Source organism: Onychostoma macrolepis, chromosome 23, assembly GCF_012432095.1.
Source record: "Onychostoma macrolepis isolate SWU-2019 chromosome 23, ASM1243209v1, whole genome shotgun sequence".
Classification (NCBI taxonomy): Eukaryota; Metazoa; Chordata; class Actinopteri; order Cypriniformes; family Cyprinidae; genus Onychostoma; species Onychostoma macrolepis.
The window spans coordinates 6455344-6471119 of NC_081177.1; the positions used below are offsets into that span (position 1 = coordinate 6455344).

At 36.4% G+C, this 15776-nt stretch overlaps 1 protein-coding gene across 1 annotated transcript in view; it reads left to right on the plus strand.

The window, feature by feature from the left end:
* Positions 1-15423, plus strand: part of map7b (microtubule-associated protein 7b) — a 29925-nt gene extending 14502 nt beyond the window's left edge. The window contains exons 2-19 of the mRNA XM_058764443.1: positions 918-1040; positions 1138-1212; positions 3322-3485; positions 3696-3810; positions 5805-5915; positions 6073-6174; positions 7919-8035; positions 9607-9788; positions 9981-10120; positions 10479-10726; positions 10812-10962; positions 11054-11222; positions 12236-12340; positions 12417-12458; positions 12588-12642; positions 12774-12912; positions 13307-13527; positions 13610-15423. Coding sequence (XP_058620426.1) covers positions 918-1040; positions 1138-1212; positions 3322-3485; positions 3696-3810; positions 5805-5915; positions 6073-6174; positions 7919-8035; positions 9607-9788; positions 9981-10120; positions 10479-10726; positions 10812-10962; positions 11054-11222; positions 12236-12340; positions 12417-12458; positions 12588-12642; positions 12774-12912; positions 13307-13520 — 2252 coding nt within the window. The 3' untranslated portion in view covers positions 13521-13527; positions 13610-15423. The remainder of the gene's footprint in view (positions 1-917; positions 1041-1137; positions 1213-3321; positions 3486-3695; positions 3811-5804; positions 5916-6072; positions 6175-7918; positions 8036-9606; positions 9789-9980; positions 10121-10478; positions 10727-10811; positions 10963-11053; positions 11223-12235; positions 12341-12416; positions 12459-12587; positions 12643-12773; positions 12913-13306; positions 13528-13609) is intronic.
* Positions 15424-15776: the final 353 nt, after the last annotated feature.

Genomic DNA, 15776 nt, shown 5'->3' on the forward strand with positions numbered 1-15776 from the left:
AAGCTTGCAGATGTAGAGACTTAATTATAGTATTATATGTACTAGTAACACTACAAATACACTTTCTGACTGTAGATGATTAAACCTTCTCAAGCCATATACTTTGTGTTTACCCTGGATTCATAAATGTATCTGGCACCTGTTTTCAAGGAAATGTTTACTACCCAGGCTGAGGTCGGTCAAGTCATAAACCTTCTTACAGTCACTTCCTAAAAGAGTGTGAGAGGGTCTTTGAGTAAATCAGCAGTATGTAGAGCACACAACTTTGATTTTTGACACTGCTTTGGTGCAGTATGTATTGTGATCATCACTGTGCTAATAAAAATGAAATTTCTGTTAAAAATAAATAGACAAATTTCATTCAGCTTTCCAGTTTAGAAAGGACAACATGAGACTAGTATGTGTACAGTTCTTGGCATTTTGCCATTTTATCATGTTTACTTGAAGTACTAGTGAAAAAATTGTAAAATCATTCCTCATAATATTTAATGTTTTTATATTTTGTATTATATTAATATTTATCATACATTATATATTTAATGTTTCATTTTAATATTTAGACCACCAATGCAATTGATAACGATACACTGAGAGAAAAAAAAAAAAGAAAAAGAAAAGTTGAGCCAACTTCAGCAGATTTTTGAGTTTTCTCAACTTGTCGTTTTAAGTTTATACAACAAATTTGAGAATCTCCCACAAAAATAAGTTGAGCAAATTCAAAAATCTGCTGAAGCTGGTAAAAATTTTTTTTAGTTCGCTCAACTTTTTTCTTTTTTACAGTGTAGTTATCAATAGTCTTGGGTGTTTCAAATATAAATAACTCACTTTGTATTTTCACTTTTTCTTCATTCTCGATATAGTGATGAGTAAACAGCTTGGGTTTTCCCTCTTCTCTCTCCTCTGTCTTTGTCATTCAGGCTCTGACTACCTTCTCAGAACAGATGACAAGTCGTCATGGAGTCGACCGGACTCATCTGCCTCTGGACAGTACACCTACACCATTCCCAGCCCTACAGAGATACACAACGTTACCAGACCAGGTCATACACGCCACACGTACTGCTAGCTGTATATATATGCAGACATCTCAGAACTTTACTTTCAGAGCTCATCCAGCATTTGTGTGCTTGTTTGCAGAGCCTCTCATGCTGAAGAATGACGAAAAGCAGAGACTCGCCCGTGAACGGAGGGAGGAGCTGGAGAAGCAGAATGGTATGACAAACGTACGCGCGTTGTTATTAAAGACAACATGAAAGTGCCTTTGCTACACATTTAACTTCCTTAATGTGACACACATTTCAGAATCAAGCATTATATTTAATGGGAAATTCAGTACAATGAGACTTGATTTTGGTTTTGATTGTAATTACCATGTCATATGCATTTTTGTTATTTTTGGTCAGGAAAGAAGTGACACATTGGACAATTTCATATTTCTTTTTTTTAAGATTTCAACTGATTTTTCTTAGTGGCACTACAACAAAACCAGGCAAAGTATGCACATTTGGTGTGTTTTTGAAGCCTACTTGTTCTTAATCACTCTTGTGCTGCATCAGAGAATGATGGGAAATGTGGTTTGGTCATTTGGACCTCATAAAGGGCCTATATGAGTAGTTCTTTTGTAGCTATTCTTCACCCACAAAATGTTAAAAACTAAACAATCACAGCTGAAATATCACAGCTTGACATTTAGTTCTTATAAATAACAATAATTAGCTTTTGTTACATATTTAATTGATACACTTCCAGGCATGACTGAAATGCCATTCACGTATGTCTTACTTTTGGTGGGACTAAAAGGCATCATATGAACAAAGGCAATTATTAAAAAGTACTTGAGGTCATATGCTTGGTCGTGATGTCATGTTGCCTTGAAGAGGCGCAGTGGTTTACTATGAAAACACACAGATGCTTTAGAGATGACCTTTGATCAGAGACTCACTCAGTCCTAATGAGAGTCTTAATGTGTAAAACGTGTGGTCTAAAAGCAAAGTTAGTTGTTCATGTATTGTTCTTAGAATACAGTAAATCATGTGAATTTGTATGTCAAAACTAATTTTCTTCACCATGTAAATCCCTGGGTTACACTTGCATTTTTGCCCATTTTGTTCTTTCTTGTGTCTGTCTGTTCTCCTCTGTCCGTAACTGCATGACTAACTGGACGGGGCAGGTTGCTGTGGTGAGGTGCAGTTGTTATGTAAACTCTTGGCAAAGTGGTTACCAGGACACCCAGTTTTATGTAAGGGGTTAGAGGCCAGGACAGAGAGGCCAGAGAGAGATTGGCGGATTAATTATGCTCACTTTACTGAAGTGCTTGGATGCTAATGAAATTGATAATCCACAATGTTGATTATTAACATCTGCCTTTCTTCATATTTGATCATTTTCCCCTGAGGTTCACTTTCACATGACCATTTTCCACATTTTCTCTGAGTTGTAGCATTAAACTGAATTTGTTTTTGTTTTTTTTGGCAACTGTACCTTTAAGACTTGTTACAATCAGCAGATTTTTGTAAATTAAGTAAAAAATTTTGAGGATTGTGGAGTCTAGTATAGTTGTGCTGCCTTGTCCTTCATTAACAGCCTTTTTCAACAATTGAAAAACAAAATTTTTAAGAGAAAAGTTAAAAAGCCTTGAATTTAAAATGTTTATTGGTCTTATGAATAAATAGATGGAACAATGGAAGGGGTAGATGGAATGATTTCAGAAAAGTTGCTTTAGAAAGAGATGAAATTTATAAACAAATCCCATTTTCCAGCAGATATTTCTAAATTTATAGGTTTATAGGGCTACCAGAAAAAAATAATTTTCTTGATTAAGGGAATTAATTTGCGAAGATTTCAGATGCACGTGCAAAGACTCTAGATCAGGCATCCTCAAATCTGGCCCACTCCTGCAGAGTTTAGCTCTAACCCTAATCAAACACACCTGAGCATGCTAATCAGAGTCTTCAAGATCATTAGAAAATCACAGGTAGGTGAGTTTGATCAGGGTTGGAGCTAAACTCTGCAGCAGATTGGCCCTCCAGGGAAAGATTTGAGGAACCCTGCTCTAGATGATGCCAACTTTGGGTCGACAATTGATTATTATAATCATTACAAGAATAAGCTGTAATTTCTGCCTAACGCATTCAAAGTGTTGCATAATGCATTATTTTATAGTTGCATATTACATATGGAGATAACATTTACATAATCAGGTTTGGCTGAGGTTTCCTAATTGTAACTTTGAAATAAGATTCTTCTTTAAAAGTGCTTAAAACATTATGGATTGTGAAAAGCACTAAACAAATAAACTTGAACTGAATTGTGCGTGTGCAGCTGCACGGGGTTCCAAGTGGTTGGAGAGAGAGGAAAGAGCCCGACAGTTTCATGAGAGACAGCTGGAGGAGCGCAGGAAAAAGGTGGAGGAGCAGCGAATAAAGGAGGAGAGGAGACGTGCTGCTGTGGAGGAGAAACGACGGCAGAGACTAGAGGAGGATAAGGTGGTTAAGAGCCACTGCATTTACATTGCCATCACTGTGAATATATAAAAAGACTGTTTTTTATTATTCTAAAGGAAATACTAAAGGCGAACCATACATTTTGTAAAAAGTGGTGTGTTTGTTAGAGGGTGAACATACACGATAAATTCTAGGAAATTTTTGTCCAATTAAATGCTCTCTAGAATGAGAATGTCTTTGTGTGCGTTTCAGGCCCGGTGTGAGGCTGTTATCAGGAGGACCATGGAGAGGAGTCAGAGAGCCAGGCCCAAGTCGAACCGCTGGAGCTGGGGTGGAACGCTCTCCACTAGCACTTCACAAAACAACGGTAAACACACACACACACACACTTACATACACACACACACACACGTGCACAGAATGATCAAAATGGTTATACTGTATAAAGAGATTCTGGAAAATTTAAAAATACTCACATCAAATGATGTTGCTTGATGTATAGAAATTAGCTATAACATATTCCCGTTTTCATACTTTCAACTTTTGTCTGGATGACAATAAAATAGACACACACATACACACACACACACACACACACACACACAAAAAAAAAAATCAAATACTGGGAATGTTTGAACCCAAGTAAGTTGCTTGCTGGTGCAAAACATTAAGTTTTACACCTAAAAGTGCCACTCAGAAAATGTAAAAATTTACTGTAATACATGCCAGGGCTGCACGATGTAGGCAAAAAAATTTTTTTTTCCTGATTAAAATTTGCGGTTACAATTTGAAACATGACATAATTATTATTGCTACATCAAAATATTTAACAGAATAAGAAATTACTATTGTAATTTCTCTGTAACTTTATTTCTCTGTAATTTAAAAAAAAAAAAGTATTTAACATTTATTTTAACAGTGCAGATATAATTGTTAAATTAAAATACTAAGATTTATGGCTGACTTAATTTCTTTTCAAATGTAAAATAGTCAAGCTTTTATTTAGTTGGAAAACTCCAGGAAGCCCTTAAAGCTTCTCCTTTGTATTGCGATTTCAGTTGCTTTTCGATTAATTGCGCAGCCCAAATACAAGCTCACTTTAGCCTGCTTTTCAGGATTTAAAGTCCTAATAAGAGTGATTTTTGGAATGCTTAAATATAAATTCATATCGTTTGCAGTACAGCATATTTCTTTATGCTCTGTTCACATGTGCTGACTCAGAGCCATGAGCTCACTGCACACTCCCTTTGTTTCCTTTATTTACTGCTCCATCAATATCTTTTTCTCTTTCTCTCTGTATGGTTCTGTATCCATCCTTCTCTCTTCTCTCTCACTGCTTCTCTCTATCTTTCTCTCTCAGGTTTTGATGATTCTGCTCTCTTTTCATTGGATCTAGCTGGGCTGGAGCACTATCATGGTGTTTACAGCTTGGCGCGTCAGCAGCAGTTTCGATCGAAATGTGAATATAATAATCAGTGTAGAGCAGCAGACTAGCAGCATTAGCTAAAGCTTGTAGCATCACCCATAAATGATTTAGATTTCTTTTCATTTCCCGTCAGCAGTTAGCATGGAGCCAGAAACACAAACTGCCTAACCAGTAGTATGTAAGATGTGACTTGTAGCTGTTTTGTATTTTTGTTTTGTGGTCTTTTTGTCACTTTTTTTTTTTTTTTCTTTACAGTCCATCAGCTTTTATTCTTTCATTCAGGTTTTTCTTTTTTGCTATTACACTTTTAAGATGAATACATTATATGTATTGACCTGTAATGTTTGATGGTTAATATATAGATACTAACTGGAGTAAAAAAAAAAATTTTTATTTTTTTTTTGTCTTCTAAACTAATTTCATGCATTACAGCTTAAGCCTTTTAGATCATTATTTTATTTATTTATTTATTTTAAATACTGACTAGTTTTGTACATCAATGTCTTTTTATTTCCCATCTATTACATGACCCATTATATGACCCCTTTAAAGTCCGGTAATGTCGATATTGGTGGTTACATCCTTTTAAAGGTGTTTAAAGACATCACAGATGTCCTGTTAGTTTTAAAGTCGTCAATGTGGCTGTCCATTCTGGCACACACAGATGGAAGGCAGATTGTGAGCATTAAGCAGATGAGTGTGCCGTCCTCCTCTGTAGTCTTTAGTAAATGTAGCTAAGCACTTTTCCTCAGAACTAACTTAAAAATTAGCATCCCTAAACTGCAGGTAAACACACATTAGAAGAAGTCTTAGTAAAGCCTCTTATGCCCTCTTCCTCATTTTCTATCTCCTTTTAGTCCTTTTTTCAGTGCATTTGTCTGTATTATGCCTTTAAGTTTTGCATCTGATGTTGTGTCTTGCATCTGTGTTTGCAGATACTGACAGAAGGTCAGTCTCCACTATGAATCTGTCCAAACCTACAGATCCAGTCATTTCCAAACGCCTGTCATCTTCCTCAGCCACCTTGCTGAATTCACCAGATAGAGGTAAACACACACACTATCTCTTTACGTTTTACACAATCAATCACATAGCCAAATTAGGTTTTTGTTTTCTTTTTGAATAGTTTACCAAGAATCACCTTGTTGAATTGATGTTGTCTTTGTGTGTGTGTATTTTTGTGATTGTGCTGTACCGTCCAAGCCTTACAGAAGCAGACATCTCTCTCGTCATCTTGCTTGATTAAAAAAACCCAATCTAAATCCCAAATCTCCAAAGAGAAGATCCCTCAGGACAAACCAGCAGGTGGATTTTAGAAATCCAGGAATCTTTTTTTGATGCTCTCCGACTGTGTTCAAGCCTGTGCTGTCCGGGGCTCCAGACTGCAAATAAAATAATCATAAATGAAAAAAAGCCTGAATGAACAGTTCACAGAACAATCAATTACAAAACTTTTGTGTCCATATGTGACTTCAGTTACACATATATTACATTTCTTTAAAATCCATGCCTTTTGCTCCTTCACAGTACACAGTAACTGTTGGATGAGAAGTGACGTGTTCAAGTAAGAAGCTTTGCACTCAATGAAGTGCATATTCTGTTTCAATGTAGGCATTACCATTGCATCTACACAATGTCAGCATGGCCAAGTGCTTCTAAAAAAATAAGTCTATAATCAAACATGTAATTTTCAGTCTTGAGCCCTGGTTACACACAACTCTGGAGTCAGGCTTCCAGTATTTACAAATATTGCATGTTGGTTTATGTAAGTTAGTTTATGAAAGTTTTAAATGATTTATTTCTTTTGCAAACAATAATTTAGCTATAACAATAATGGGAAAAAATTCTACTGTGTGTGCATGCTGCATACTTTGACTATATTGTTAACATGTTTTGATATTTATTTCTTGCATGCTTTTTTCCTTCAGCAGTTGGCAACCTTTTTTTAAAGACAACATGAAATCTAAATATTTACTTTTCAATGTCAAATTGTGCATCCTATTTTAAAGAAGCAAATTGTTGACTTTGTTTTTCATCATAATGTAGTTACTCAAATTACTTTACTGCTGCGTGACAGCGTATGTAGGGTGGACCAAATAATATTAATTTCATAAACTCACAAACTCACTTTTCATGCTCCATTTAAATCCTGATGGATAACATCAGGTCCTGACCAAAAATATTCTCTATTAAAAATATCATACACATTAAATGGGTTGTGATTCATTGCAGTTTCATGTTGTCTTTTCACAAGTGGTTATGTTTATGGTAACAAACCCTGTTTTTATTTATTGGTCTAATTTAAAGAAATAGTTCTACCAAAAATGAAAATTTGCTGAAAATGTGCTCACCCTCAGGCTATCCAAGTTGTAAATGAGTTTGTTTCTTCATCAGAACAGATTTAGAGAAATGTAGCATTACATCACTTGCTCACCAATGGATCCTCTGCAGTGAATGGGTGCCGTCAGAAGGAGAGTCCAAACAGCTGATAAAAACATCACAGTAATCCATTCGACTCCAGTCCATCAATTAACATCTTGTGAAGTGAAAAGCTGCATGTTTGCAAGAAATAAATCCATAATTAAAACATTTTAGCTTAAAACCGTTGCTTCCAGCTAAAATAGTCCTCTGTTTCAATACAAAAAACTAATCTACTGTACATCTTGGATGGCCTGAGGTTAAGTAAATCTGCAGCAAATTATCATTTTTGGGTAAGCTATTCTTTTAAATGGGTTGCAATTGCAGTGTCATATTGTCTTTCCACTAGTGGTTACATTTAGGGGGAAAAAAGACCTTTATTATTTGTCTCGCTTAACTTAGAACTTTAAATAAAACATGCATGATTCACTATCACCAGCAGATGATGCAAATGGATAACCTTTTCTGGGCATGTGATATTATGAATACGTGTGATGCATCTGTGTCAGTTGCTCTACTGTTGCATGTGCAAACTACTTTTTAGCATTTTGTCCCTGGACAACCAAATATTTCCTTTCAATGACAATGACAGTATATACAGTAAGAGAAAATGTGCATGTGTGTTGGCCAGGTATGCGTCGCATGCCTCTTAGCGCATGGGAGAACACAGTGATCAGTCGACTACAGACACCAACACACTCCTACCTGGCCAGGAGTCGCAGCGCCATGTCTTTGTCTGGAGAAGCAGGTAATTGCTTAAATAAAAAAGGTAATTCCAACTTTTTATCTCATAATTCTCACAATTATGGGACAAAAAGTCAAAACTGTGAGATGTAAGCAATTCCTAGAAGAAAAATCTGCATTGTGAGATAAATTTGACATTTATCTCGTTTACTTTTTAATTTTTTTTTTTTTTTAATTCCAAAACAAACACAATTGCGATATGTAAAATCAGAATTCTAAGAAAAACAAGTCTAAATTGCGACACAATTATTGGTTTTTAGCTTGTAATTGCAAGATATCTTTTTAAAAATATTTTCAATTCCATAGCGGGGTTAAGCTTTCATACAGATAAGATGGGAAATTAGCTTTGTGCCTTTTTTTTTTTTTTTACCAGCCATTTTAATTTTTTCAATTCAGAATTATGTACGTGTGGCTGCTTCTAATTCTTCTCAAGTTAAGCTGAGAAATCTCATAGGTATTCTGCCACATTGAGACTGCAGTTTCAAAGTAGCTTTAACTTTGTTTGCGACTGATACTTATACAATAGCTGAATGTACAAAAAAGAGAGCAGAGAAAGAAGGGAATGAGAGTATTGTAGAACAGTGAGGGCTGTTTCTGGCACGGCCCGTGTCCTAAAACAAAAAACCCTTTTCAGACAGACTTTTCTCTCAGTGACAGCCATGCCCAGTTGTTGCCAACTTCATCTTAAACTGATGTGTGTGTATACGCGCACAAATGGACCTGATGCTTAGCTAATCTCTCAGTGGCTTGTGTTTTTTGCTAATCGTTTGGTGGTTTTTCTGGTTGGGGGTGCTGTTATCAACTGATTAAATTCTAACATGGGCAACAGCTTCATCATTGACTCAGGAATGAAAGTGTCTGTGTTGTTCAGAATGAAATACTACCTCACTGTTCACTGCATACTGTGCCGTACTATTTACTGCCTGCTGTTTTTATAATCATGTGTGAAACAGTTTGCAGTGTGAATACATATTTCAAACAATAAGTATGCTGTTGTTGCTAACCTCATTCAATTTTTATTTTTACTGTTGTAAATGATTTTCAGTTTTTGTCTCCGAATTAAAAATGTTGTTTTGCATTTTTATTCTAATTTCAGTCTAATCAAATAATTAAAGGCATAGTAGTAGAATCACATTTTATATTGTTTCTAGTTCATTTGTCAAACCAAAAATGTCTAGTGCGTTGCATTATAGGATATAATATACGACTACGTGTGTTCTGGCTGTATAATTTAATATTTTGGCAATTTCAGTTCCTTGCATAAGTAAATGTACCCAATGAGCACAGTATACATCATGCATACTGCAAAAATAGGATGGTAGTATGCCATTCTGAACATGCTTCAGATTGTCCTCCTTACAGTGATGGATGATGTTTCTTCCTAGAGCTTTGTAGATACTAATACACACTTTCTTTTTCTTCCCTTTCCACTATTTCATCACTCATTCACCCCTTTTTAACCCTTTTCTTTTGCACAACTGCCTCCCTCCCTGTCGCTTCTCTTGTCCATATTGAATCAATTTATTGATCCCATAATACTCCCTGGTCGGTTGGTTAAACTTGCCTGTGGTACAGTGACCCCCATTTGTCCTCGCTCAGCCTCCTGTCACCCAATGAGCTCCATGTCCTTCAAGTCCATCCAGTCACGCAGTGCTGAGCGACCAATCAAAGCAGGCCTTAATCTCGAGAGACCAATCAGAGCAGGGTTCATCCCTCTGGACAGCAGCACTCGCAGAAAGACCACCCAGAATTTCCCGGTAAGCAAACGCACAAGATTAGTTATTGTTGTACAGTAATTGTGTTGTGTTGTTTGTGCCTGTGCAAGTGCTATATGCTTTAAAAATCCTACTTATGTAAATCAGTTGAAGTGTGTTGATCTGTGTATAATGTAGTATGGAAGTATCGTAGATGTCTCTCAGAGGATGTATTTTGTGTGTTTCATTGGACAGATCGACAGGAAGGATAAGGACAATGTGAGAAAGTCATGGAGTAACCTGGCATATCCAACTCCCAGTCTGAGCCTGTTCACACCCAAGAGATCTCCTTCACCTGTCGGTCATCGCAGCAGGGTCACCAATCCATCCCCAACAGGTATAAATGGCATTTTTAAGATGAAAACAAGATTGTAAAGAATAGTGTATATATATATATATATATATATATATATATATATATATATATATATATATATATATATATATGAAAAAAATTATTTTGTAAATTTATTTATCAATCATTTCGTGATGTTAGAATTCCTCTTACAGGATTTGCGAGATCTTACTAAATAATTAATTTAAATTAGAGATCTTACTTAAATATATTTGCTCAAACTTAAGACTAAAATATATAACAATAAAATAGTGTCTGTATAATAAAACCTGCACTAAAATAGAAGTTTATAAACTACTTTTCGCTCACTGATTGATTTGTTGTTGTTTTCTGTTCGTCAGGGGCTCTACTACTAAACCCCCTCAGAAGACACCTAACCCCAAAAAGTCCAGGTCTCCACCTCCTCCAGCATCAATTCCTCTGTCTCCTAGTAACCCGTCCTTATCGCCAGGCAATCTCAGGCCTAACAGAGTGACATCAGAGAGCCCGAGAGTTACCCCAGAAGGAGAGTGGGCCAAAAAAGAGGATGTTGAGCCTCCCAAACTTGAACCAGAGGCTCCTGCAACTAAACCGGAGCCGTCTGCTGGTCTGTAATGCCGCACAACCATTAGTGAACTATCAAATTCAATTAAACTTGCATCATTTATTCTACTCCTTTTCTGGTTTTGTAGAAGGTTCTGGAAGTTCTCCAACAACACGGCCCTCTGCAGGCACAACAGATCCTGAGGAGGCATCACGTCTGCTGACTGAGAAACGACGGCAGGCCAGAGAACAAAGAGAAAGAGAAGAGGAGGAGAAGAGACAGCAGGAAGAGGCTGAAAGGTGTGTTTAAGAGATCAGCCAAACCAAAGCAACAAACACTCATTTATTTTGAAAGAAATTTAGAAATCATTATGTGCCCGTTTGTATGCAGGCGCAGCAGGGAGGAGATGGCCCGCAGGAAGGCAGAGGAGCGGGCGAAGAGAGAGGAAGAGGCACAGCGGCAGGCAGAAGAGAAGAAGAGACGAGAGGAGGCGGCGAAACGTTTAGAGGAGGAGAAAGCACAGAGGGAGAGAGAGGAGGCTGAACGCCTGCAGAAACAGGTACACACAACATTCTCATTCATTAATCACTCCAGACAGATCAATAAACACTCAACACTGTGTGCTTCAGTAAGATAACTTGTGAACATTAGGGCTGTAAATAGATTATAAAAATCGTAATAAATCTCATGACATTTTGGTAGATAATTCTTGAATTTAAGGAGAATTTATTTATATACACTATCGTTCAAACGTTAGGATTTTTTAAAAAGTAATTAATAGTTTTGTTTAGCAAGGATGCAATAAATTGATTTATAATTATATAATTTAGAATATTATAAAAGATTTATATTGCAAATAATGCTGTTAAATTTTGGCATTTTAGCAGACACCTTTATCCAGTTACTTTAAGTTCTTTTGGACTGTTGTTTTGAACTTTCTATTTATCAAAGAATCCTGAATAAAAATGTATCATGGTTTGCACAAAAAATAAAGCAGCGCAACTGTTTTTAACATTGGTGACAATGAGAGATGTTTCTTGAGCAAATCAGACAAAGACAAGAGTAATATGAAAATCCAGCTTTGAATCACAGGAGTAAATTACAGGAATGAATATTCTTATTTTGAATTGTAATAATATTATACAATATTTCTGTATTTACTGTATTTTTTATAAAATCAATGCAGCAGTGATGAGCAGAAGAGGCTTATAAAACATTAAACAATTCATCAACCCCAAACATTTGAATGGTAGTGTGTATATTTATGTAATTTGCTAATGTCTTACTATAAAATACATATATTATCCATATAATATGCATTATATATGCATTCATTGTGTACTGTTGGGCATAGATTAAGGCTTACGGTTAATGATATAGAAATACAACAATCAATAGGCTGCTATTTTCTAAAGCCACTTTTTATAATATGCGTGTTAGCTAGCATTAAACATGTAATTAATCTCAATAACATGTTAGGTTTGACAACCCTAAAGTAAATGCATGCTGATTTTATACAATATTATATGTAAAATTTTTCTAAATGTGTTTTTTGTGGCTCTGTATGTTCAGAAAGAGGAAGAGGAGGCTCGCCAGAGAGAAGAGGCAGAGCGTTTGCGTCTGGAGAGAGAGAAACACTTCCAGAAAGAGGAGGCTGAGAGAATGGAGAGGAAGAAGGTAAGCTAATTTCATTTTGAGTGCTTTTCAAGGTAATGACAGGGTTTAAATGTTATCTGATTCTTGTCTGTCACAGCGCCTTGAGGAAATTATGAAACGCACACGCAGATCTGATCAGGTAAGATGTAATATCTGCGAGTAATTGCCTTCCTCTTTTTAGCATTGCTGCCTCCAATTTGAAGTGCTGGCTCTTCACTAACACACTTTCTATTTATTTACTTTTTTCCTATTTATTTACGTTTTGAAGAAGACCACCTCACAGAGAAATGGCGATGTCAGCCAGCAGAGCGGACAGAATTCAGGTGATTTTATTTTATTTTTTTTTACATTTACATGTGCACCAGTGTTTCCTTACGCTGAAATGGCATTTCCCATTTATGATGCCTGATGTGAATCTGACATCTGTAACTTCCCACTCTCTTGTCTTTCTTAGCGAGTTCAATATCCAGCAGCCCTTCAGTGACTGTGTCGGCCCCTCAGGCTCCGGAGACCTCGGAGACAGTATGTAGTGACAGTAACGGACACACGGGTCCCAGCTTCATTACACCCATACTGCTCACATCAGGTCACAGGTGAGATCAGAGTTTATATATAATTATATATTAAGATTATTAAATAGTTGTTGATTTTAGAGGGTATTTTTGCTTTTATGCAAAAGTGTTTTTTTAATGATAATGATTCCTTTTTGTAATATTTAAGATGATGTTGGGATGTTTACTGCACATTTGCTGTCCCTGTTTTCTTTTGAAATTGCTATAATTTGTCCTCGTTTCAACGTCACTTTGGTTAATTTTCTGCTAAATGGATCTGTATAATGTAGTAAATGAATCTCTCCTGCCCTCTACTGGTGATAGTAGGAGCTCAAACCTACAAGTTCAAACAATTCAACAATTTCAAACAAGATGCTTAAATTTAAACTTGATGTAAAAACAGTTTGTAATCTCTGATACCTTTCTTCACTTCAAGTGTGCCTGCTCAGCTCAGAGAAAATGGCGCTGTCACAGAGGCCTTCGAGGAGGTCATAGAGGTTCCCCTGGGGTCCAAACTGTCCCGTCAAGATGGAGATGGAGAGGAGGTGGAAAATGAAGAAGAGGAGAAGAGAAAGCTTCCCTTATTGGCTTTCAGAGAGAATGGCAGCATGCATAATGTGAGTGGACTGGAGGAAAACCCGGCACAGTAGATTTCAGGTCAGTCATTCCGGACACAATGTGGATTTGGGGTGACTTGCAATGGCCCCTTTACCTTATTTAGATTTTTTTCCCATTATAGATGTTTGAACATTTATAATGGTGGAAATGCAACATGCAACACAGGAATGAAAGAAAAGCGAGTCGGAGGGAGACCCCTCAATGCACTTCCCTTCATCTGACACTTAAACACCTAAAATGGCAAAGAGAAATGACAAAATTAAGATCTCTTGGCTTCTTCTTCCTGCAATCAGCTCCTGTCTCCTCAAACTAAAGTGGTGCACCTTAGGAACCACATCTTCTGTCTTTTCGGGGGGGACCACCATCGTGGTGACTGAAGTCACATCTAATACTTGAAGAAAAGTGTCGTCGCTGTCGAGGAAGCTCCTGTGAAGTGCTAACCATAAGGAATGTGTGACATGAGAATGATGTTTGTTGTGTTTGCTTAGATTTATGGCAAAACCTTGTAGTTTTGCTCTCGTTATGCCAGCAATTGAGTGGCTGAACTCTGCTTAGTTTTATAATTATTGTTCAAATGAAGAGAACACATTTTCTTCCCTCTTTGCAAAGCTTGAACAGATTTTTGCCTCTTGAATTATGAATTTTGATATGGTTTGCTAAGACCTCGTCTCACTCCAACCCAATGTACGGCTCTCTACACAGTCTGAGCGAAGCAAAACTGTCATCCTAAATTGTAAATTTTTTTTTTCTGATATGACTGGGTGAATCGGACTTGTTCGGCTCAGGAACATATCCATGATATATTTAACTCAAAATTGAATGGAAAAAAGTATTAACGTTTAAATTAAGCACACCCTTCCATGTCTTATTACAGTAATTTTGCGAAAAATTATTATATATTATGTAAAGTGTGAAGTATGTACATTATGTAAACATTTGTTCTACTGCCTATAATTAATGCTGATTCAAATAAAAATTATTACCTTTTTTCCAGAAGATTTTGGGTTGAAATGTGACCTGGATGTGTTTTTGTGAGATCACCCTGCTGTTGCTTTAATCACAGACATCCGAAAGCAACTTGTACTATAGAAACTTATGCTTATATGAAATGTAACGTCTATTTCACCGTTAGAACCCATACAAGCTAATCGTTAAAAATCCTTCAAAGTAATCATAACATAATAAAAAAAACGAGCAGAATCTCTTTAAATTGAAATGCTGCTACCTATGTCTTTCCTCTGCCTTATCAGATGAAGTGAAGTTTTGAGGATTTGTTTATAGAGCTGTTAAAGGGCTGATTTGTTTTTTTGTTTTTGAAAAATCCTGTTCATCAATAAGCTCGTAACACATGCTGTCGGCCCTGTGAGTCCTGCTGCATCATGTAGCCGTTTCCATCCAAGCCCAATGAGACACCACCATCAATAGTTAATAGGGCTTATGGAAAACCAAGTATCCTATATAGGACATATTATAAAGCGATTTATCTTATATAAGACTATCTCAGTTTGTTTTTGTTGTAGTCAGTATCAGTGGATGGTCAGTGGACACCATGCAAAAAAAGAAGCAGGGATTAATTACATATCTTGAAACCAAGAAATTGTAAACCTTGATATGCAAATGCAACAAAAGTATACATAAATCTTGTACAAAATCTGTTTGTAAGAGGGTGGGTGAAGGTTTAAAATAAGCACAACCTGTTTACTGAGTTGTCAGGGACCGATTTCTCAGTGAAGACTTATTTAAAGAGCACTTCTGATAAAGCACCCATGTGCCCTTGACCTAACCAACAGCACTGAGTACCACTTTAAAAAAAAAAAACTGAAGCATTTTCTCCCAACCAAGTCGATCTATATGCATGTACAAATGGTGAAAATCAATAAACTTTTTATTTGGAAACGACAAAGGCTGCTTTGCGCATGTGTCTGTGTCAAATGAAGTTGTCACAGTAAATTACTGCTGTGGTTTTGCGGGGGGTTTTTGTTTGTTTGTTTTTGGTTTTTGACATTTTGCTGGCCTAGATTAAACTTTTGCATGTGAAACGATTTGATGTTTAGATTCAGCCGAGGTTTATATGGTGCCAGTGTGAAGCTGACATCTTTTTTTCCCCTAAGGTTTAGATGTTTAAGAAAACCATGTAACATGCATTCATTTTCTTTCGAACAGGGATCTCGACATTTTCAGTGGTTTTCAACGGCATGCCACAGATGCTGTCAGTTAAGCTTTTATTTAATGTGAGATTATTTAGGGAACTAAATTATGTCTGTATTTATATCTGTATTTTTTCAGGT